The sequence below is a fragment of the Ctenopharyngodon idella genome, chromosome 13 (genome assembly GCF_019924925.1).
Source record: "Ctenopharyngodon idella isolate HZGC_01 chromosome 13, HZGC01, whole genome shotgun sequence".
In the NCBI taxonomy this organism is placed as follows: Eukaryota; Metazoa; Chordata; class Actinopteri; order Cypriniformes; family Xenocyprididae; genus Ctenopharyngodon; species Ctenopharyngodon idella.
In genome coordinates this window covers 21,417,204-21,442,075 of record NC_067232.1, presented here as the reverse complement: position 1 = coordinate 21,442,075, position 24,872 = coordinate 21,417,204, and the positions used below count along the sequence as shown (strand labels likewise).

The window sequence follows — 24,872 nt, the reverse complement described above, 5'->3', positions numbered from 1 at the left end:
TATTGGGAGTGACCACTTTCCAATAATATGCTCATTAAATGTTGAAATAGATATTCAAGAAAGGCCTAGGCATAAGAAATGGGATTTTACAAAAGCTGACTGGCAAAAATTTATAGAAATATGTAGTGAATCAACAGTTTTAATTGTAATGGAAGGTGATATTGAGAAATGTGCATCTGAAGTATCACAATTAATATTAAATGCTGCTTTGAATAGCATACCACTCAAGACAGTTGGAGGGAAAAGGAAAATGGTTCCATGGTGGAATGATAAATGTACAGAAATTATAAAAGAACGAAATAAAGCTCTGAGAATATTAAGAAATAACTTGAATCAGGAAAATATTATTATTTATCAGAGGAAAAAGGCTCAAGCTCGAAGAGAAATTAAAAATAGTAAACGAAATGCATGGAGGAGTTACTGTTCAACTATTGGGACAGAAGTTCAAATAGGAGAAATATGATCAATGCTGAAGAAAATGAGTGGGAATAAAGTGTATGTTAAAACACCAGTATTAGAGGATCAAGGAATAATGGCAATAACAGATAAGGAAAAGGCAAATATGTTAAGAAAGAAGTTTGCCAGTGTGCATAGTGGAGATCATTTAGATGATATTCATAGACAAAATAAAGAAAAGATTTTAAATGAAAATAGGGATGTGCTTATTAAAAAAGATAACATGGAAAATACTATGGATGAAGCAATCAATATGAATGAGTTAGTGACAGTATTAAATGGTATCAGAAATACTGCTACAGGAGAAGATCAACTGAGCTATGTTATGTTTCAAAAATTACCGGAAAAAGTATTAGAGATAATATTATATCTATTTAATAAGATTTAGGAATAAGGCAAAATGCCAAAAAATTGGAAGAGTGCATTAATATTGCCTTTTAAAAAACCTGGAAAGGATCCTAACAACGCTGGTAATTACAGACCCATCGCTCTAACATCCCACCTATGCAAGTGGATGGAGAAGATCTTGGTAAGAAGACTTAATTATTTCCTTGAACACAGAGGTTTATTTGCACCATATCAAAGTGGTTTCAGAAAAGGACATTCTACAGTGGATGCTGTTGTGAAAGTAAGCAATGAGATAGAGAAAACATTTAAAATGAAACAATTAATGAATATTGTATTTTTTGATATTGAAAAGGCTTATGACTCTATGTGGAGGGAAGGGTTATTAATTAAATTAAATAAAATTGGAATAAAAGGTAGGTTCTATAATTGGGTTTTAGATTTTTTTATCAGAAAGAAGATTTAGAGTTAAAGTAGGATCAGAAGTATCAGAGGAATATGAAATTACTAATGGAATTCCACAAGGAAGCGTCATAAGTCCAGTTTTATTTGATGTTATGATTAATGATATTTTTATGAATTTAGATAGAAGAGTTGGGTCAGCTTTGTATGCAGACGATGGGGCCATTTGGGTAAGAGGATGAGATCCCATAGGTGTGATATATAAAATCAAGGAAGCAATAAGTAAAGTAGAGCAATGGTCATATAATTGGGGCTTTAAGCTCTCTCCAAGTAAATCCTGCTATATGTTATTAACCAAGAAAAAAGGGATAGACAAACAGAACTTGAAGTTATATGGCCACAATATGGAAATGGTAGAATGTTTTAAATATTTGGGTATGTGGTTAGATCAAAAAGGAACATGGAAAATACATATAGAAAAGGTGGAATCAAAATGTAAAAAAGTTATAAACTTAATGAGAGCATTAGCTGGGAAAGATTGGGGAGCAGATAAACAATCACTGATGTACATTTATAGGGCTTTAATGAGGTCAACGTTAGATTAAGGATGCTTTGTGTACGGAGCAGCAGCTAAAACACATTTAATGAAAATGGAGAGAGTTATTAATAAAGCTTTGAGGATTTGTTCTGGTGCTATGAGATCAACACCAACTAAAGCATTTCAAGTAGAATTAGGAGAAGTGCCCTTAGAACTGAGAAGAGATAAACTTATGCTTACATACTGGTGTCGATTACGTGGATGTGGAAATGAAAACCCTACAAATAGTGTTATTCATGAATGTTGGGAGTATAACTCTTTTAAAGGTAATGGCTTTGGATGGGTAACAAAGGCTAAATCAGAGGAATATAGATTAAACAATATCTTTTTTTAACACTCCTACACCTTTTAATACAGAAATGTATTAATGCACAGGGTATTAATGGAAGGAAAAGAAGGGAGGAGTCTGTTTTAACCAAACTGAGGTTTGACCATACAGGGTTAAATAAAACATTGTTTTTGTTAGGTAAATGTAAATCAGATGAATGTATAGAATGTAAAATCACAGAAAATGCAGAACATATACTGTTACATTGTAGGAAATATAGGGAAGAGAGGAATAGATTAAAGCAAAAGATAATTCAGATTGGAAGGAAATGGAACCTTGAAGGTGTTTTGGGAACAACAGGAGAAGGGGTTAAAGGATACAGGGATGTATTATAGGATTTAGATAATTTTTATTTTTTTTTTGTAAAAGTAGATTCATATCCATGCTACATACTCCGATACAGTAGGTGGCGGTATGCACCTGATAAGCCATGGTTGCAATCTGCCATAAAACTAAGAAGAAGAAGAAGAAGAAAAAGAAGAAGAAGAAAAAGAAGAAGTGTGTCTTTGTCTGGTCTTGTTTCTATTATGGTTGTGTTGCTTGCTTCTCTGTTGGATCATACCTGTTTGGATTATTAAAGTTTCTGTTTACAGTTTACATTGTCAGAAAATGATCATAAGTTATCTTTGATCTTTGATCTGAAGAAAAGAGGGAGGAGCGAGAGCTGCATTTTCAAAAACAAATTTATTTAAATTTTTAATCACAAAATTTCGGCTGCAAAGCCTTTCAAAGCATGTGACAGTGCCAGTTTCTGCCTTGGTCCTAGCCAGGGATCGATGTAAGGAGAAATCGCCCGCCTCATGAAAGCAAGCCAGGATGCTTTTCTAGACAGGGGCACACCTGTGCACCGGTGTAACCAATCCACCTGATTACCCCCGTAGCACTGCAGCGCACCTGTAGAGAGAGCACAATACATGGCAAAAGAGGAGCAAAGAGCAGCGGCCATGACAGCGCGCAATTAGGTAAACCTGGATCAAATTAGTGGGATTTCAATTACCTTTTACGAAACTGCTTTAGCCCCAACTTATTTGTTAGGTTCATTCAAGTCAGGTGTTGGAGTTTAATCCCCACTTTTCTTAGCGTCTTTTGTGAAACAGCCCTCCGCTCTGATATTTCAGCATTGTTACCTTAAGCCCGGGATACACTGCACGATTTTAGCAATCCTATAAGATCATTACAAATCACACTGTGCGACATAGATCTATTAAACTTGGGTATGACATGCATGCATGTAGACTGTACGATGATGACACTTATTGACTTTCTATATAAGAATAAAACTTCATCAGCATGTGCTAGTGGTAAACAAAAAGACCATGCTGAATCACACTTTGGCAGTTGTAGTTTTTATGTGTGCTAAAAAAAAAAGGAAGCGGCAAAAGAAGAAGGTGAAAAGAGCTTGATGTAAGCAGTTTTAAATTTTAGTGCCATGTCTCGATTTCATGTCGCATTTTTATTGGCTGGTCAGTAGACATGGGTCGTAGCAGCAAACACACTGTGCGTTGATCATGCTGAATTTCTGACACTGTCAGAAAATTATCGTAAGCTATCTTTGGTCACAAGCCCGGGAAAATGGCCGTCTTTGAACCTCTCTCACTGTACGACATAGGACCACCGAGTAAAAGCCATGATCACAGAAATCGCCACGATTGTATCACGATGGCATTCTTTCATCTGGGACAGCCGAAAATTGTGCAGTGTATCCCAGGCTTTAGGTAACAATTCTGTAAGGACCACTATCGTCAAATATGATTGATAATGCATAGAGTTTGTATTGGTGGTATGGTTTTGTTCTGGGCCGCCTAGCATGGATAAGAGCAGGGAGAGCAGCAATAACCACCCCTAGGGTAACAGAACAGAACCAACATATGCAGATATCATTAATGTAATAATTTAACATGCACATATTTCAAGAATTAGTCTGATTCAAGGGAATCATAAGCCAAATCCTGACTGACGAGAGGAGGAGCTAGGGATGGAGGAGGGTAATTTTCTCCTGAGAAATGCGATAGCTGCTGATAATACTGAGGAGCTTATATATGAATGCTGTGATAGGCGTCGTATTCCTATAGGTTGACGCGAGTCACCTGGGAGTCAACTGATGCAAGCTTGACTGATGTGACCTGCCAGAACTGACGCTAACACTTGATATAAACAGCCTCACAGAACCACTGAAATAAAACTGTCAGGTCCACAGCTTCACATTTTTCGTTTGCTTTGTTATGATGTATTTTACTTCTACAGCCCTGCTTTTCAGGCTTGGGGGCATTGAACTGCATCTTACATTTCATCCTCCATTTCTCTCACAATGTGGCCAAGTGTGCTGGCTAGCTGCCAAATATACTAGCTAACTTAAGCCTCCCACCTAACACTACCTTTGCTTTTATGCTTTATGAAATACTGTGCAACATAGAAGCAAATTATTGTCAGGTACCAAAATTTTACAGTACCGTGCCATTTAAGATTTCTGATTCCACAGTAAACAGCTCAACCTAACTACACTACAGTCAGTCAGTCTTATCTAATGCTTACATTCAGGGAATTAATATTGGATTGATAGAATAGAAAATATATTATGCATTTGGTATTTTTAATAAAATAAAATTAAAGAATACTACTGATTATGATGGAGACTTAATTACATAAATTTTATTCAAGAACCTTTTCAAAGGTTTATTATCGACTTGCACCTTTGCATGTATAGAGTGTTTAAATTTATAAGAAAATTTAAAAGATTAGTTTCTTGAGAGATTTTTATTATTATTATTTAAGGCCTAATACAAGGAATGTATGTTTATTTGTCTAATGTGTGAATATGATGATTATTTCAAATATAATGTGGTGGATACATAAGCGTTTACAATAAAAGCTGTACATTGGAAAGAATTTGAAGTTATAAAGTTCATACATTTTGCCCTAAACAAGGGATCTTATGCCTTTATGTGTCTCAGTAAGGTCTCTTCCTGTCTGGGTCTTGAGCAACATACAAAGCAACACAATCCTGTGACCGTTTCCACTGATACCTAAAGAAGACCACACACAAACATAGTGGTATTAACCAAACAGTTGCTATCATTCACACTGACATAAATACTTGCTCATTTGGTTTCCTGTCACTGAGATTTACCATCCCTTGCAAACAGTTCTGTCACTTTAAGGGGTCATGAAATGGAGAATCAAAATGTCCTTGATATTCACGCATATAAGAGGTTACACTACAATAAAAACATACTGCAAGTTTCAGAACTCAAAACTAACTCCCCAGTTATGGAATCCATTTTCTACCCTTCTGAATGCCAGGATTTGAAATTGGGAGAATTGTCACGATTTTCCTCAACATGCCCTGTCATAACCAAGAGATGTGTTCTGAGCTTGGGCTCAAACATAAAGCCATATATCACATCGCTTGCCCTCTCAAGTATCAAAACACATGACATGCAGTCAGAGGTGGGTAGTAACGTAGTACATTTACTTCGTTACATTTACTTGAGTAGTTTTTTGGAAAATTTGTAATTTTTAGAGTAGATTTAAATGTGGGTACTTTTACTTTAACTTGAGTACATTTGTAATGAAAAATAAAACTTGTAATGAACAATTCCTCTCGTTACTTTATTTTAATGCAATACTGTACATGTTAAGAAATGCATATTTTATTCCAAGCGCGCTGTCTCTTTTTTTCATGAACAATGCCCCATTTACAAATGAATCGCTCTTTTGAGTCGATTCTGTTCAAAGACTTGATCAAACAAGATGGTAAAACTGTCTGGTTCGCGAATCAGTTTGAATGATTTGTTCAGTTCCCTGCACGCACTGAATCGTCTGAAGTGGTTTCTCATTCTCACTAGTGATGGGAAGTTTGGTTCTTTTCCGCGAACCGGTTCTTTCGGACAGTTCGATTCAATAAACAGGTTGAAAAAAACGGTTCACCGGTTCTTTTACACTACGACATAATGACGTCATCCGCGATGACGTTGTCTATCGCGGGCCGGGATGAAAAAACACTTAACACATTCAAATATATAAAGTTAGTAATCATAACTTCAGTCTACTAAAACATCATTATAATCTGAAATGTTTCTTACAATTTAGTTTTGCATCTAAAGCATCCAAACACATATACAGGCAGTGATGTGTAAACAAAGTTTTACAGTTATAAGGTAAATAAATGAGTCTTGTTACGTCCAAGGACGTATTCAATGTGTTTACTATAATGTGCGTGTGTTGGATCTGGTTGTTTGCTCTTTCTCCTTTTCTCTCTCTCTCTCTCTCTCTCTCTCTCTCCTTTTCTCTCTCTCTCTCTCTCTCTCTCTCTCCTTTTCTCTCTCTCTCTCTCTCTCTCTCCTTTTCTCTCTCTCTCTCTCCTTTTCTCTCTCTCTCCTTTTCTCTCTCTCTCTCTCTCTCTCTCTCTCTCTCTCTCTCTCTCTCTCTGTATCCTTTTCTCAAATTCAAATTCAAATTTGCTTTATTGGCATGACTTACACAGTATTGCCAAAGCAGTGGCCATTACAATGAACAAATAATGATTATATAATGCATAAACATATAAATATACGTACAAGAAATAACAACAATAAAAAAAAAAATAATAATAAAAAAAAAACTGTACAAACATTAAGAATATTTCTGATTCTAGTTTTGTCCACTGGTTGCTGTCTCTCTTAGATTGTGGCAAGCTGTTACGTATTTTGCTGCTGTTGCAATCAATTTGCTGTTTTCTCCTAGAATATGATTTATTTTTTCTGTATTTGAAGATGCCATAAATTTTGGTTCTAGTAGCTGGAATTTAGTGAAATAGTCCGATCGAATACTGAGATAGTGGTCACAGTGCAGCAGGAAGTGTTCCTCCGTCTCCACCTCTCTCTGAGAGCACAGTGAACACAGTCTCTGCTCTCGCGGCTGCCATCTCTGCCTGTGCCGTCCTCTCTCTATAGCTAGGCTATGATCACTCAGCCTGTATCTGGTTAGGGTCTTTCTAACTTTATGTTCTTTAACACAGCTAAGATATTCTGCTGGTTTGTAGTCTCTTTTTAGTTGTAAATAGAGTTCCATCTTTTTTTGTAATTTAGTGGCATCTTTCCAATAGTTGATGTAATTTTGTTTTTGCAATTGAACAATTTGTTTGGGCCGGATTGTGCTGTGTAGGTTTGGCTGTAGTTTCAGCACCAGCTGTGATAGGGCACTCCTGATCAGGTTTTGCTCCTGACACTGTAGAGCTTCTGCCTGGTATGAGTTTGGATCACTGTATTTAAGGTGTTGGTAGAATTTTAGAGCTCTTTTTTGGATGGTTATCAATAAAGGGTATTGTCCTAATTCAGCTCTACATGAGTTGTTTGGTGTCGCTCTGTTTACTTTTAAGATGCTTTTACAAATTTGAGTATGCAGAGTTTCAATTTCTTCTTTTTCCCATTTTGAGAAATCTTTGGTTTTTAGGGGTCCCCATACCTCACTGCCATATAGAGCAATTGGTTCAATTATTGCTTTTAGGATTTTCAGCCAGGTTTGGATTGGAATTTCATGTCGAATTGTATTTTTAATCATGTAGAAGACTCTCATTGCTTTTGCTCTCAGCTCTTTCACAGCCAGATTTAAATTCCCTGTTGAACTCAGTTTTAGTCCCAGATAGGTGTATTCGTAGGCGTGTTGGAGGACCTGGTTTCCTGCTCTAAAGGTGTATCTATTTTCCCTACACCTGGATCTGTTTTGAAAAATCATTATTTTTGTCTTTACTAGGTTAATTTTAAGAGCCCATGTTTGACTAAATGTCTCTATGATGTCGAGGAGTTGTTGTAGTCCCTCTTTTGTTTTTGACAGAATGACTAAATCATCTGCAAAGAGGAGACATTTGATTTCTGATTCAGTCAGGGTTGGGCCGGGGGCAGTCGAATTATTTAATGCTTTGGCTAATTCGTTTATATAAATGTTAAATAGTGTGGGGCTCAATGGGCAACCTTGACGGACTCCTCGTTGTTGGGAGAAAAATTCTGTCCGTTTATTCCCTATTTTTACAGCACATGTATTGTTTTTATACATGGTGCTGATCAAATCAAATGTTTTCCCTCCAATCCCATTTTCCAGTAGTTTTAGGAAGAGTCCTTCATGCCAGATTGAATCGAAAGCCTTTTCAAAGTCAACAAAGCAAGCAAAGACTTTGGTTTTGTTTTGGTATACATGTTTGTTAATGATCGTGTGGAGGGTGTAAATATGGTCAGATGTTCTGTGCTTGGGCAGGAATCCAATTTGACTTTTATCCAGGATTTTGTGGGTTTTGAGAAAGTTCTGCAATCTCATATTATTTTCCCCAGGTTGCTATTGACACATATGCCTCTGTAATTGTTTGGCTCAAATTTGTCTCCTTGTTTAAGGATTGGTGTAATCAGGCCTTGATTCCAGGTGTCTGGGAAATATCCTACACTCAAAACAATGTTGAATAATTTGATTATTGCGGTCTTGAATTTGTCATTGGTGTATTTGATCATTTCATTTAATATTCCATCAATGCCACATGCCTTGTTGGGTTTTAATGCATGTAGTCTATCTGTTAGCTCGTTTATTGTAATTGGGAAGTCCAGGGGATTCTGATTGTCTTTAATTTTTTCTTTCAGGATTTCTAATTTGGTTTTTATTTCATTTTGAGCAGGATTTGTTTTGGTTGTTTTGTACAGATTTTCAAAGTGTGTCCTCCATATGTTCCCATTTTGAATGGCCAATTCTTCCTGTTGTGGTCTATAGAGAGTGTTCCAATTGTTCCAGAAGTTACTGGTATTTATTGACTCCTCAATTGCTTGAAATAATTGTTCTGTATGCTCTTCCTTTTTTGCTCCTAGAGTTTGTTTGTAGACTTTAAGAGCTTCATGATATTGATGGCGGAGTTCTTGATTGTCTGGGTCTCTGTGTTTTCGATTGGAAAGATTTCGTACTGTTGTTCTAATACTTTTACACTCACTGTCAAACCACTTTTCGTTGGTGTTTTTTGGTTTCATTTTTGATGATTTTTTCAAATTGCACATGGATGCTGATTGGTGGAATATGTTGGTGATGTCATGTAGTGCCAGATTTATGCCTATTTTATTTTGTGGATATGTGTTAATTATAAATTTGTCCAATAATAATTTGATAGTTTGACTTTCTATTGCACTTTGATCATTTTCTGTGCTGTTTTTTGTCCACTTGTATGATTGTTTCAGCTTTAGTAAATGAGAGGGCTGTCTGTGTGATTCATTAGTTTGAGTTCGTTTTAGATATAATGTAATTTTACAGTGGTCTGACAGAGGTGTTTGAGGGCTGACTGTGAATGCTCTTAGATGCACTGGGTCAATGTCTGTAATGAAATAATCTACAGTACTGTTGCCCAGAAATGAATTAAAGGTATAACAGCCAAAAGAGTCTCCCCGAATGCGACCGTTTATTATATATAGACCCAGTGATTGACAGAGTTCTAGTAGGCTTTTTCCACTTTTGTTTGTGAATTTGTCATAGTTATTTCTGAGGTGGTATGAGGGCAGAGGGTGGCTGGAGTTTGTAATATATTTGTCTCCCTGTGTGTTGACAAAGTCTGGTTCAATTCCAGTTCTAGCATTTAAATCGCCACATATTAACACATTTCCTTTTGTCTGGAAATGGCAGATCTCATCTTGTAGAATGGAGAAGGTTTCTTCATTGTAATAGGGAGATTCAGTCGGGGGTAAATATGTAGCACACAAGAATATGTGACGGTCTGTGGAGACAGTGTCTTTTTGGATTTTTAACCAAATGTAAAATTGTCCGGTTTTTATAGATTTGATTGAGTCTATGAGTTCTGTTCGGTACCATATCAGCATTCCCCCCGAGTCTCTGCCCTGAGTCACCCCTCTTAGTTTGGATGATGGTAGGACTATTTCTCTAAATCCAGTTGGGCAGCCAGTGGACAAATCTTTTATATTCCATGTTTCTTGTAGTATTATAATGTCAGAGTTCTGGATTCCTTTTTTGAAGTCTGAATGTTGGCTCTTAATACCAAAAATGGAGGACCTTAGTCCTTGAATATTCCAACATGTGATTTTTAAGGAATACGAGTCCATTATTTAACTGTTTTTGTTATTTCAAAACAAGACAAACATCAGTATATTGTTGAATTGACATATCAAGAAGAATATATTAAATATTATGATGCATCTAAGAATATATTTAAAACAAATTGAGAATTAAAGTAAAATACATAAAATAAATATCATATTCTTATTATATTTTTCCCAAGAATATATTAAATAAAATGAGATTTCTAAGAATCCCTTTTAAAATAAATATATAAATAAAAGAAACATAATGCGCATACACACACACGCACACACGCACGCACACGCACACACACACACACACACACACACAGAGTACATTTCTTTCTTTCTTTCTTTTTTTTTTTTTTTTCTTCCTCTTCTGAGTCACTAACCCATGAGGTGAGAGCACAACAGAGTCAGCATGTGCTGGATGTTTCTGAGGTCTCTGGATGAAGATGAGGCCTGCTGGCTGTCGACTGTGCTGGTGTTGGATTGGATCAGTGATCGGCTGACTGCTTCAGCGTAGCTCTGGCTGTCCGAGTGCTGTTCCTGCTGATGTTCATGTGAATGAGAAGGCGAGGAGGCTGCAGGCCTGGTCATGTGAGGTTTTCCAGGAGGAAACATAGAGCCTCTTATTGGGTTTCTCTGCTCAGAGTTGAAGTGGTGGAGGGGGCGGTGATTTGAAGGGTGTCCCTGTAGTGGCTCTATGGGGTGTCCATGTGATCGCTGTTGTGTGTTGGAGTTGCGGTCCAGTGTGATGTCCTTCAGGGTTTTTGTAAAGATGGGGACTGCCCTTCTGTGGAGATGGACATGGTCGTAAAGACTGCTGAGATTCAGAGTGGGGTGCTGAGCCAGGTATACGTTGGGCTTTAGGGCACAGTCTCTGGATACTCTTGCATTTATATGCCTGATGGTGTCTGGGTGGAAATCAGAGCGCAGTAACAGGGTGGAGAGGATAATTTTGGAGTTGGGGAAGTTGGAGGATGCCTTCTCTGTTACATTTATGAGAGCTGTAGCTACTCTCTCTTGTTGAGCTCTCAGGTCATTGGTGCCAGTGTGGATGATAATATGGCTGGGGGAACCCAGCTGTTCTTCACACAAGAGCTCCAGGGCCTTCTGTGTGTTTGGGCACCATATTTTCTTGACATTTTTTCTCGGGAACAGTTTATTTTCATCAACAAACTTGCCATTCGAGTCCATGAGGAGTACAATCTGAGACTGTGTTTGACTGTAGGAGTCAGATGGAGGAAGGCTGCTGGGGTTGATGGCTGTGGTGGGAGGAGAAGGAGAAGGGGTCTCCTCTAAGTTCTGCTGTTCTCCTCTCTGTGTCAGCTGCTTCTCCAAAGCTGGCAGTTGTTTTCTGTAGGACTCTCTGTCCTCTCTCAGTCCTCTCATCTCTTCTCTCATTACAGACACTTGTTTGTTGTATTCTTCTCTCTGTTTTTTCAGTTCCTGAATGTCTTTCTTTAGCATTGCTATTTCTTTCCTGTAATCCTCTTTTCTTTCTATTCGATCAGTCTCCTGCGCTACTCCATGCACCTCTTCTCTTAGCTGCACCAGTTCCAGTTCCATCTCTCTGAACTTCTCTTTCATGTCGTTGATGATGCTGTGTAGAAGGAAGATCTCCTCACTGTCATCCCTGTACTGCTCATTTGTGGATTGATGGGTGGAGGTGGAGGTGTCTTCTGCCTGTTTCAGTGTATTAGGGCTGATCTTGTTCAGCTGAGCTTTTCCTTTAATTTGGAGGAAGTCCTTTTCAAATTGTTTCAGATTGCCCTGAATCATTACAGTCCCATTTTTGTATAAATTAACTGTTATCATGACATCTGAATCTGAATCCTCCTCCTTGATCTGCAGTTTCCATCCATTACTGATGCCCTTTCTGATTACTGTGGGGTAATGATGTCTGATCGCTGAGTGCCAGGCTTCTGGGTCTTCTGTATAAAATATGATGTTACTGACCCCTCCGTTCTTGTATAAGTCTGAGTACAGTGTTTCTGGTTTGTCCTTGAGGAGCTTTTCTTTATGTCTTTTCTTTAAGATCTCATTGGTAGCTTTAGATGGGTATGTTATGGGGATTGATTCTGTCATTGTTCAAATATTCTGACAGTTGCTGACAGTTTGTTGTTGTTGTTTTATGAATATGCAGATATCCACTGGAGTTAGGCCTTATATTGTAGCTTAATTTGTTCAAAAAACAGTTTCTAGGCAAATATTTTCCCAAAATATAGCAGTTGATTGCAGATCTCATGTAGTATATCTGTACTCACTCTGAGAGTTCTTCTTTTCTCTCTGTGGCAGTTGTAAGACCTTTTGGCCTACTGTCAGCTGGTTGTCTTCTTTGTCTTCTGCTGATTTTTCTTGATTAATTTAAACTTTTTTTTTGTAGTTGATAAGTTGTAGAAGTCTTGTATTCTTGAAATGTATCAAAACTGAATGTCTGTCTTATCTTAAAACAACATTAAAACTAAAAAATCAGGAGCTCATTTTCTTGCTGCTGCTCAGCTGCTCAGCGGAACTCTCTCTCTCTCTCTATATATATATAGGAGGTGAAAGAAGAAGAGGAAAGGGTAGATATAAATCGCCCTATATAGCTGGTGAATCGATTACAAACGCAACAGTGTTTACAATCAATCACCCATCTCACTCTCGCTTCTTCCTCCTCCCGTCTGTCTGGGCTCAGATACAAATCTGAACAGCTAGGGGTTTTTCCATGCCCTCCCGATCTCAAACGCGGAGATCTGGAAGGAATGGAAAGTTTATGGGAGCTGCAGCGTTTATGGACAGAAAGGAACCGCTCATCGACCCGTCCGCGCGCGGCCCCTTTCTTAACGCGCTCTCACGGCAGCTGCAGCCCGCCAAAAAGCGCGTCCCAAAAACACCAGCAGCTCCGCATATACAGCAGCCAGAATAGCGCGCACTGCCGGACGCGATGCCATCAAACACGGACGTCATCGTCATCCAACAACTCATCCTCGTCAGCCCCGGGGAAGTTGAGAGAGAATACAACTTTCTCAAACTTCCCAACGAGCTCACCTGCGAGCCCTATGATTGAAGCCACCGTTTTGCCTCAACACAAACAGGGCCAGAATCACCAAGCACAGATGCGGACACCTCTTCCCTCGAGAAGAGTGCCGAACGAGAACGGAGCGTCCCGATAGGAAGACGCTCACAGTAAATAACGGAAAAACACACAGACAGCGCCCTCAAGCACTGTAAATGCGCGCTCCTCTCCCAGACAGAAAACGCCCAGAAATGTGTATATCAAGTGTCAAAAGCTGGGACACAGATAAACACACTCTCTTAAACGTTTGTAAGGCATATTAAAGAATCCCTTACCGGAGTCGATATAGTCGCGATCAGACAGAACAGACCCGAAAGACGAAAAGATACTGTCTGTTTCTCCAGGCGCTCCTTTTATACTTCCGGGTCGTGCCATATTATGTCATAGGCTGTCGCCAGCCAATAGGGTTTAGAGTTGTTGGATAGTTGGCTTTCAGACACCGGGTCACGTGTGACGTTCCCCATAGCGTAAGCAAACTCAGAGCGAGTTCCCTTTCGAAAGGGAATTAATTGTTTCCTATCTTTAAAAAAAAATTAACTTGAAAGCACAACTGCACAACTTTTACTATATTGCTTTTTAAATAACATTATTATAGAAAAAGTACAATATTATGTACAGTATTTTGTATGCTATTAGGTTATGGTGTATTTGGAAAAGCACAATACACTTTTTGTATTTTGAATTAAGTGTTTTATATTATCACACTTTCCGATGTTCAACAAAACTTGACCAACATGCTTTTCGTTCGCTTGAAAAATTACACGCATGCGCAGTATCATCAGCTCATCGGTTCTCAAATTGGACATGTCCGAAAGAAGCAGTTCTCGGTTGTGTACTGGTAACCCGAAAACTGGTGATCATCAGTTTTCTCTTTACAGCAGGTAAAGTCAGTGTACTGTTGGAGTAACTGTATAGCTCCAGGATGTTGGTTTATTTAGAGAGGTAGTGTCAGGCACGTCAAAAAGTGAGTAACTTTAGTAATTTGTGGATTGGTGTTTGCTTACTGGAGATGTGAACTGTTTGGAACGATTCAGTCCGATTTGATTACAGCCTCTATTTATTGAGTAAACTGTCCTTTCTGCCTCAAAATGACTTGATTTCATTCTTGGTTGTTATATTTGACAGATAATAGCTCATTCAGTCATTTAAAAGTATTTCAACAGGTACAAAATGACTGAATATTATCTGTCAAATATAACCCTCATGAATGAAATCAAGTCATTTTGAGGCAGAAAGAACAGTTCAGTCAATAAGTAGAGGCTGTAATCACTTTTCGGCAGGTGTAAATCTGCATTTAAGGGGTTTTATTGGCCATTTAAAGGTATTTCAACAGGTAAAAATGACTGAATGAGCTAGAATCTATCAAATATAACCCTCATGAATGAAATCAAGTCATTTTGAGGCAGAAATAACAGTTCAGTCAATAAATAGAGGCTGTAATCACTTTTCAGCAGGTGTAAATCTGCATTTAATGGGTTTTATTGACCATTTAAAGGTATTACAATAGGTAAAAATGACTGAATGAGCTATTATCTGTCAAATATAACCCTCATGAATGAAATCAAGTCATTTTGAGGCAGAAAGAACAATTCAGTCCATAAATAGAGGCTGTAATCACTTTTCGGCAGGTGTAAATCTGTATTTTATGGGTTGTATTGGCCATTTAAAGGTATTTCAACAGGTAAAAATGACTGAATGAGCTATTATCTGTCAAATATAGCAGCCCTGAATGAAATCAAGTCATTTTGAGGCAGAAAGAACAGTTCACTCAATAAATAGAGGCTGCAATCACTTTTCGGCAGGTGTAAATCTGCATTTAATAGGTTTTATTGGTCATTTAAAGGTATTACAACAGGTAAAAATGACTGAATGAGCTATAATCTTTCAAATATAACAACCAAGAATGAAATCAAGTCATTTTGAGCCAGAAAGAACAGTTCAGTCCATAAAAAGAGGCTGTAATCACTTTTCGGCAGGTGTAAATCTGTATTTTATGGGTTGTATTGGCCATTTAAAGGTATTTCAACAGGTAAAATTGACTGAATGAGCTATTATCTGTCAAATATAGCAGCCATGAATGAAATCAAGTCATTTTGAGGCAGAAAGAACAGTTCAGTCCATAAATAGAGGCTGTAATCACTTTTCGGCAGGTGTAAATCTGCATTTAATGGGTTTTATTGGTCATTTAAAGGTATGCAATCAGTTTTCGGCAGACGATCAATTTTCGGCACGACACCGGCGACCTGTTCGTCTTGAAAATAAACGCCTTTGCGTAGACACAGTTAACCAGTTTACATGCGCCTGCTGAAATATACATTTGATTACATTCTGGAGAACAGACAGAAGAAGATCTGTCAGTGTGTATTTGATCATTGTTTGTGTTCAGCGGTTATGAGCGCGAGCACATGTAAAGAGTTTTCTCTCTTTCTTCTTTCAATTGTAGCTGTATATGTTATTAATATACAAAGCAAAAGACATGCAATGATATTTGGGCTACAGATGCCAGAAATAATGCTTGTCTCTTCTATGTTTGTTGCAAAGATATCTAATTATGATAATAATTTAAATATCTAAATAATAACATGCTATTGTATTGTTGTTTATAATATATATATATATATATATATATATATGGTTTTTTCATTGGATACTTTTTTACTCTTACTCAAGTAACTGTTAAGATTATTACTTTCACTTTTACTTTGAGTAAATATTTCTATAAGTACTTGTACTTTTACTTGAGTACAGTTTTTGGATACTCTACCCACCTCTGCATGCAGTAAAGGAGGGGATGGATATGGTGCAATGAAGCAATCACAACAGTGGGCATTTACTTCCATTTCTGCTGAGGTAATGCCCCTTGAAATTGAGTGTTTTTTTCACAGAGAGTGTAAATAAGGATGGAAAATTATAATGTTTTTTTCAAATATTAGACCCTTTTTTGGTACAAAATCTGAAACAGCATTTCATGACCCCTTTTAACACTTATTAACCTAGTAACACAAATGCTCATCACACTCACTCTGTTTCTCCAAATATAAGCAGACAATCCACTGCAGACAGGATGTACTCCTTGCCATTCATGAAGACATTGGAGGACCCCTCCTACATAAAACACAATCAAAAGTAGGAAAAGGGAAGGAAAGTATAAAGCTCAAGTAAATATAAAACAGAGGGAACATAAAAAGAATAAACTTTAAAAAAAAAAACAAATAAAGAAATTCTGTAACAATATGAAGAATAGATGTTACCAGCTGCCAAATCCAGCCATCAGTTCGTCTTCTAGAGGATTCAGATGTCCCAGGACCAAAGAGTAGCGTCTAACAAACAAAAAGTCTAAGTCAGCATATGCATCACTGCCATATCTTGATTCTAGACCAAACCTTTTTATTGCTATATGTTACTATAACAGATAGTAAAAGGTAGAGTCATACTACTTGATGAAAAATTATTGCGAGAAGTTGCAATGCTCAATGGCAATTATAGCTGAATTTTTAATTGGTAACACTTCTATGAAACATAGGTTTGACTTGCTTTAAAACACTTTCTCAATTGGTAAATCCTGGAACATTAATAAAAAAACAACAACATGGAACAACATGCTTATTTATTTGCAATTACTAACATTTTGCAGATTCTGCAAGGTGTACGTAAACTTATGATCTGTAAATCAATACCTTGTATGTCCTGCAGGTACTGTTGCCTTGTGTTAGACAGAATTGGACAGGACAGAAATGTGTGCAGCTAGTAAGAAAGAACTGAGGTTCAAGTTGCACAATTTATATTTCCTGTTCTTGTAGTGTTTGAGTCAGTTTCTGTCTCCCTCCATCTGCCTAACTTATGTCGATACCTTTTTGATGGGACATTGCTCATAGTCAGACATCTGATTAATGACCAGGATCTCATCTGACTGACTCTTGCAGGAAGTAGGTCTGATTGGTTTAGCTAGCCGCCTTCTCCTCACCTCCGTCTCAAACTTTGCTCCAAACATATCCACCGGCTGACCACTGGCCAAGGCAGGCTTCTGCTTTTCCACCCACTCTCTAAAGCAGAACGGTGTCATCACATTCATAGTGTTGAGTGGGTATGGGGCTGGCTTGATGGGTTCAGCTGCAAAAATTAAACAGTTACTGGATAAAAAGAATTATTAAGTACAAGAAATAAATACAAGTTTCCACAGTGTTCAACAGATACCTAATATTAACAAAATCAGTTTGGTGCTTTTTTTTATGTCTGATCTTGTTTGAGGTACCATGTGAGTCAGGCTTGGCACTGACATCACTTAATATTACACAAAACCTTCAGATATAGAGAAGAACAAGTTATCTCTACAGAAGACCACTGAACAACAGCACTATACAATAATGGCATGTTAAATGTAAAGGGATTGCTTCATCATGCATGAGTCACAACAAACAGTAAAGTGAACAACTCTATTTACCTGGATCAGGTTTTCCTGTTTTGTGCTGTTTGGATTCCATAAACCTGATAAATGCACAAATGCAACTTATTGTTCATGCTTACATGCATTTGCCCTTAAAAAAAATAAAATAAAAAAAGAACTGAGGGGACTGAAAGGACCCCATGGACTTTATTTATTTATACTTTCATTTAAAGCCTAATATATATAGTCACTTAGTCTAATGAATATTTTTTTCTATTATATAATAATTGTTTTGAAGTAATTTTAAGGTATTCGGCACATCCCTATATGCAAAGTATATTTGCTATATGTGTTTATATTTGTTATCACTTAGGAACAGAATTACATTTAAAATGGGTTTTTCATGTAGTTTAAACAAGCTTCTGGTTTTATAGATACAAATAATTTTGCTATTTCTGTAGATGCAGATACAGTATAAATATTGGCTTTGCTGCACACCCCTAGTGTATAATAAAAAATAAAAAAAAAACTTCCACAGAACATGAGGGTAAAAGCAAAAATTAGATTCATTAAAGGATTAGTTCACCCAAAAATTAAAATTATCCCATAATTTACTCACCCTCAGGCCATCTTAGGTGTATATGACTTTCTTCTTTCAGCCAAACACAATCGGAGTTAACGTATGACAAAGGCGTAGCATAAGCTCAGGTAAGAATTGACAAACGCAGAAGCTCAGAGGAAAGAGCAAAACAGTCACGAATTAGAAGTCTAAAACGAGAAGTTTTAAAGAAAAATGTAGGAGGATTTCGATAGAAGAGGAGCTACGTCATATGTCGGTCAGAAGTCACCCTTCCATCGGATAGGGTGTTTAAAGTTATAAATATTTATTTTTTCCTTACAAAAACACATCACTTTGCTTCAGAAGGCAGTAGCCCCTCACTGCAGAACACACAAGATCCAGGGGGTGGAGACGGGTAGGTTAAGCGATATGTAAAGTGGGAGGATTTCGATCTAGATCCAGGGGGTGGAGATGCAGGTTTAGATCAAGGGGGCAGAGATGGGTAGGTTTAGGGATATGTAAAGTGGGAGGAGTTGGATCTCGTGTTCTGCAGTGAGGACCATCTCTCAGAAGGCCTTTATTAACCCCCTGGAGCCGTATGGATTACTTTTTATGATGGTTGGATGCACTTGTTTAGGTTTCAAAATCTACGGTACCATTCACTCCCATTATTAAACTTGGAAGAGCCAGGAAAATTTTTAATATAACTCCGATTGTGTTTGCCTGAAGTCATATTTACCTACAGTAGGACGGCTTGAGGGTAAGTAAATTATGGGATAATTTTCATTTTTGGGTGAACTAACCCTTTAAGAGACACAATGGTGACTTACTCTTTGATGATGGGAACAAGTTGGGTTCCAAGGTTCTCACAGTAGAACCAACGTTCAAACAAGACATCTGTACTATTAGCCACAAAGTACCTAGAGTAAAGGAAAAGGAAAACAAATATCACACACATCTTTTATTGTTTATTCCCCGATCTAGCATCCAATAGCATCATGGTCCAAATTAAGGTCACATCACAAGTAACTGATCCCAATGCATGTTGGAGAAGACTTGAGAGTAGTAAGGAGAATGGCAGACATAATGTAGGATTTATGTGACTGGGAGTAATATTCCATGGTACCTCAGGCCATCTGTCTCTGAACGAAGCCGCCTCCTCTCCACGACCAGCCCTACTGTGTTTGCCTGTCTCTGAGGGGAGTGGGGAATCCGCGCTGGAAGCAGGAACATCTGAAAACAGCAGCAATAAGTGATGAAATATTTTATTTATCCTATAGAAAACAATTGTAGAACTAGTTTGAATAAAGCCAGATGTGTGTGAGGGTCGAGTGTATCTGACAAGGTAGTGTGGCCACTGAGCAGATTTCGCTTAAGTCAGGCATTTTTACAGTAAACAAATGGTGGCTGTAAAAGAATAAGACCATTATTAAAAGGTGTCACGTGGAGGCTTCTTGCCTCTGGAAAATAGTTGATTGTCCTTGGAGAATGTTATATCTTGTGTTATATCAGTTATGAGCCGAACTGTAACATCTTGCCTCTGATAAACGGCTGACCATCAATTGGCAGGATTCCACAATTAGAGAGAAAGGCGAGAGAAGAAAGACTTACTTGTGTGAAACAGGAGGGGTGAATCTTACCAGAGAAATAAGTCACTTGGATAACAGATAAATAACAGATAAGAAAAAAATGTATAAGAATTGCACCCTGGCCAGAGACAAATTCAGATGTCCTGCAGGCATTTCGGCTTTGTTCAATAAAGACTCATTTTGACTCCTGGAACTGTGCCTCTTGAGCTTCACTGGCAAGAAAGAGATGATTTTTCTCCACAACATAAAATCTGTGAGAGGCAGCCAGCAAATGCACGCCTATGCGCCTATGAAATTGCATGGTCTGCTGGGTCAAACCTGTGGTGGTGATCAAAGAAAGGGCTTCACCAAATCGAATCTAGAAAAATTAATGATAGAATAGAGTAAAAGGAGCTCCAGATTTCAAAAAATGTGCTTAAGTAGTATAGATTAGTAGAGGATTAGTAGTAGTACTCTGGCGTGGAAACAGCCAAGGGAAGTAAGGAGCCCCTGTGGAAGATTTTTAGTAATCTGAATATAAATTGATTAAAGTATAAAATAGCCATTTTTACTCTACTATTATAATATCTGACATCTCACTCTGCCATTAGATATAGCCAATTGTGTGTGTGTTCACATATGATGTCAAGATAATGGGGAAGTAATTTTAGAGGGTAACAAAAAGTGTATATTATCAGGATTGGCCTTATAACCAAATTGAAATTCCTAGACATTTTGAAAATTGTTGAAGATTCAAATATCTTAAATGAGGATGAAGAAGACATGTAAAGTTATGTCATAAAATAACTTTTTGACATTATAATGAATGTTTTGTTTTATGTTTGATATACTATGATAAACACAGACGATGCTGAACCAATTGCACGCTTATGCTTATAACATGCTTATATGTTTTATTTTTAATCAAGGGATTAGGGAAATAGAATCTTTTACTCCATTCTTAATCAATTGCGAATGGAGACATTTGGTTCTGATTTCCTCTGGAGTGCGGCTGCATAATCTGGTCATTGCTAATGAAGTTGGGTGACTTGATTTAGTCACTAGGTAGTGCTAATTGAGGAGGCAGAATTATGACACTACACTCTGGGAAAGGGTAGTAAAAGTGGAGCTTAAGTAAGCCCCAGAGGGGGGAAATGTGAAAGATTTTTAGCAATCTGAATATAAATTATTCAAGTATAAAATAACCATTTTTTACTCTTCTATTACAATATCTGACATCTAACTCTGCCATTAGATATAGCCAACTGTGTGTGTGTTCACATACAGTGGGTACGGAAAGTATTCAGAATTTTTTCCTCTTTGTTATATTGCAGCCATTTGCTAAAATCATTATGTTCATTTTTTTCCTCATTAATGTACACACAGCACCCCATATTGACAGAAAAACACAGAATTGTTGACATTTTTGCAGATTTAATAAAAAAGAAAAACTGAAATATCACATGGTCCTAAGTATTCAGACCCTTTGCTCAGTATTTAGTAGAAGCACCCTTTTGATCTAATACAGCCATGAGTCAAAAGAAACCACTACACCCCTTGGTAGGAGATAAGGGTGGCATTATGGTGTTTACCACGTAAGAGTGCTCATATGCGTGAAACACCAGCAGAGAGGTGTAAACACCAGCGGAGAGGTGTAAGAGTACTCACACGCAAGAGGTGTGAAACATCAGCAGAGAGGTGTAAAAAAACCTGTGGATACTGCTTCCAGTGTGGGAAAGGCCAAGGGAAATGAGAAGCCCTTTGGTAGGCGATAAGGGTGGCCCATTCAGGTATGTCCCACTCAGGGAAGGTCTGCACAGGCAGGTGCTAATGAGCTGAGAAGTGAACTGTTAGTCTAATGTTGAAAAAGCATGTGATATTGCATGTTTTAATGTTGGGTGCTGTGCGTGTGATATTAGTTGTCTTAGTGTTGGGCGTTAAGTGTGTTGTATTAACCATTTGTCTAAAGTACTAACTACGCTGACTGTGTTGTGTTTTGCATGCAATTAAGTGTGTTAAACTACTGCTTAAGGATTCTGTGGCATGAAAAAAAAAAAAAAAAAAACTAGTACAAAAATTGTAAAAACAAAAAAGAAGAAAAAACATTGAATGGAAGACAAAGGGAATGTAAAAGAAATCAGAAAAATCACCCCAGAATAAAAAAAACATTGGCTTTGGAGACTGTTCGGACATCATCCAAATTGCTGACGCTCTGATCTAAACAGAGAAACACAGCTGTTAATAATAAAATAAGAAATACCTGTTTTTTTTTTTTTCTGCACACAAGTAGAAATAAACAGTGACCGGGTTACTTGTGTGTGTGTGAGTAGAGTAAGAATTAGTTTTTTTCCCTCTCTATCATGGCTGAATTGCAAATGCACAGATTAAGACCGTTTGAAAAATAATTATATTCATTGATAAAGATAAACGAATCAGGAAAGAACACTTGTTTCTCTTTCCTATAGCAAAAGTAAACAGTGACTGTGATATGAGAGAAAGGGGCAGAAAGGAGGGGCTGCCTCTGACATAGAGAGGAGTGTAACGGTAATGTGTAAACAGATGCACGAGGAAGAAGATTTACACAAACTGGAATTTAATAATCGAACATAGAAGGCAGAGCTACACACATTTAACATTAACCGAGAAGAACAGAGACTAAGCCAGAACTGAGATGGATATAAATACACTGACCAAACAAAAGAACTAATGAGTGAATCAATGGACCACAGGAAGAGGAAAAGAAGAGGCTAAATGACCCAATAGGGGCAGGAATTAATTCAATAATACATAATAATAGGCCCACAAGGCAAAAAGAACATTTAAGTGAAAAATGGTTTCAAATTCCAAATTCAATTCCACATGTCACTTTGTATGTAATGAGAGGAAAGTTGAGTGGGACTGTGGACTTAGCACAGTGAGGGGTTATTGCATTAACCAACTAGGGGTAAATGCATAATTAGATCATTGATGATGCTGTCCAATGAAGAGAGAGATTTTGGGCTCTGCTTTCAAGACAGAGCTGATAAGCTTGTATGATACTGAGCACTCTATCAGGGGGAAAAAAAGGGACAATGTGCTCAGCAAAAAAAAAAATGTGGATGATAAAGCTTTGGTGCTGGTCACTTTATCTTGGTCAACAGTTCATTTTTTAGGGCTAGATCTGAAATAGTAATTCCAAAATTACAAACTCATGATGTCACAAATGCTGTCATTATGTGATGTTAATATTGTTGGCTATGGAATTGAGATAATGCTGAGATCTCCACTTATTTCAAAGAGCAGCTTATGAGTAAAAAACAAAAAAACAAAACAAGATTATGAAGAGAAATTAAATTAACAGATGAATGACAAATTAGATTTGAGAAATTGAAATTGTGGCATGTCCAGACTTACCAGATCATTTGATCTATTAGACATTGAAAAACCTGGGGTTTAAGTTGAATGAGGAATGACACATTGCCTATGTTCAGTAGCTTTTGTCATCAGAGTTGTGTTACTAATTTAGAATTGGTGGTATTCGTGTCTTGACATTTAGGATGGCTAATGGAATATAAAAATAAGGCCATATCGATAAGTCAATTAGAATGCATAGGCAAAACACCTCAACATTAGATTGTTGGATAAATGAGATATAAAGGGACAAGTGATTACACCAGTGTAATGGCTGTGGCTGAATCCCATTCAGCTGGCCACCAAAGTGAGCCCTCTCTCGAGTACTAGTCATGGACCTGTTGTTATCTGCTCATTTCCTGTTTGTCTCATGTATTTAAGCCATGCCATTACCATGCATATTCTGCGATACAACAAGAAGTAGGAGTAGCGAGGATAGCTAAAAGAAGCACCAAAGAGGAAAATATTTTAACAAGATTAAGGGTTTGGCATACCATGCTGAAAATTTTTTTAAAATGAATAAATAAACATCTAACAGGATTATGTGAGCACTGTGGAATAGAGGAGTCAGTAGAGCATGTTATTTGTGTCTGTCAAAAGTATTCTAATGAATAAAAAACAATGAAGAGGGAACTTAGGTGGGAGTGGAAGAACTAAAGCTTAAAAATATACTTATGGATTAGAGAGTGTATTTCATTTTTTCTCAAGAGAACAGAGCTGATTAAGAGAATTCAGATTTAATTTAATTAATTTATTTTTTATGAAAAGGGTAAACTCTGGTCCACACTCCAACACAGTGGGTGGCGTTAATGCACCTGGTTGGTGCCAACTGCCATAAAACCGAAGAAGAAGATGATGTATACTCTGTGAAATATTGCCAGTTTCACTGCACTACTGGGCATTTTCCATTGCTGTTCATGTCTCCTATAATGACCATTGTGCCTGTTTACTGGATTTCGTCTCTTGGATTACAGTTTTCATTGTGTTTGCCTGGTTTGAATGATACCTGTGTTTTGATCTTCGGCCTGCCTTTTGCTACGTCTCATTGCCTCACAATTTGAATTTGTTTTCTTTATTTATTTTCAATAAATTTCCGCATATGGATTCTAAACCTGATCCATGTTGAGCTCCTTACAGAATACTTTACCTTCCATGAATCCAGCAGAAGTCTCTCAACTCCAGGCTGCAATTGCTTACCAGAGGGAACTGCTCAATGAATATAAGGAGCAACTAGAGCTACTCAAGCTCAACTGGTAAGATTTGCCTCCAACAGCATCAATTGTATGTGAATGCTGAGAAATGTGAGTTTCACACCACCCAGACTACATTTCTCAGCTATAACATCAGTCACTAAGGAGTTGAGATGGACGTGTCAAATCCAGGCAGTGACTAAGTGGCCCAAGCCTAACACAGTCAAGGAGCTCCAACGATTCCTGGGCTTTGCCAAATTCTACCGCAAGTTTATCCGAAATTACAGTCTCATTGCAGCCCCTCTCATGTCACTCCTCAAAGGTAAACCCTCCAAGTTGTCATGGACTGATGCTGCCCAAAAAGCCTTTGAGTCCCTTAAGAACAGTTTTATGACCTCCCCCATTCTCTACTACTAGCCAGAGGGAGCTGTTCATCCATTTCAAGTAATCACAGATCACAAGAATCTTGAATATATCAAAGGAGCCAAGAAAATCAATCCTCGCCATGCCCACTGGTCATTGTTTTTCACACGCTTCCAATTCACTGTCACTTAC

General features: G+C 37.6%; 1 protein-coding gene and 1 long non-coding RNA gene across 7 annotated transcripts in view; one reads left to right on the top strand and one right to left on the bottom strand.

Moving 5' to 3' along the window:
* LOC127524958 (uncharacterized) overlaps positions 1 to 24,872 on the top strand; it is a 302,506-nt gene that overhangs the window by 158,886 nt on the left and 118,748 nt on the right. The gene's annotated exons all lie outside the window — the stretch shown is intronic.
* The window catches only part of haao (3-hydroxyanthranilate 3,4-dioxygenase), a 52,586-nt gene continuing 30,508 nt past the window's right edge, over positions 2,795 to 24,872 (bottom strand). Inside the window, exons 5-13 of one of the 6 annotated variants that reach the window (XR_007933210.1) lie at positions 19,296 to 19,402; positions 19,000 to 19,089; positions 17,668 to 17,711; positions 17,191 to 17,336; positions 16,478 to 16,546; positions 16,249 to 16,331; positions 5,038 to 5,152; positions 3,127 to 3,971; positions 2,795 to 3,023 (exon numbers count right to left, since the gene is read on the bottom strand). Coding sequence is in view for 5 of the 6 variants with exons in the window: in XM_051917050.1 (XP_051773010.1) it covers positions 16,830 to 16,970; positions 17,077 to 17,336; positions 17,668 to 17,711; positions 19,000 to 19,089; positions 19,296 to 19,402 (642 nt within the window). In the remaining variant the exon portion in view is untranslated. The other 5 variants (XM_051917048.1, XM_051917049.1, XM_051917047.1 and 2 more) reach the window with 5 other exon arrangements.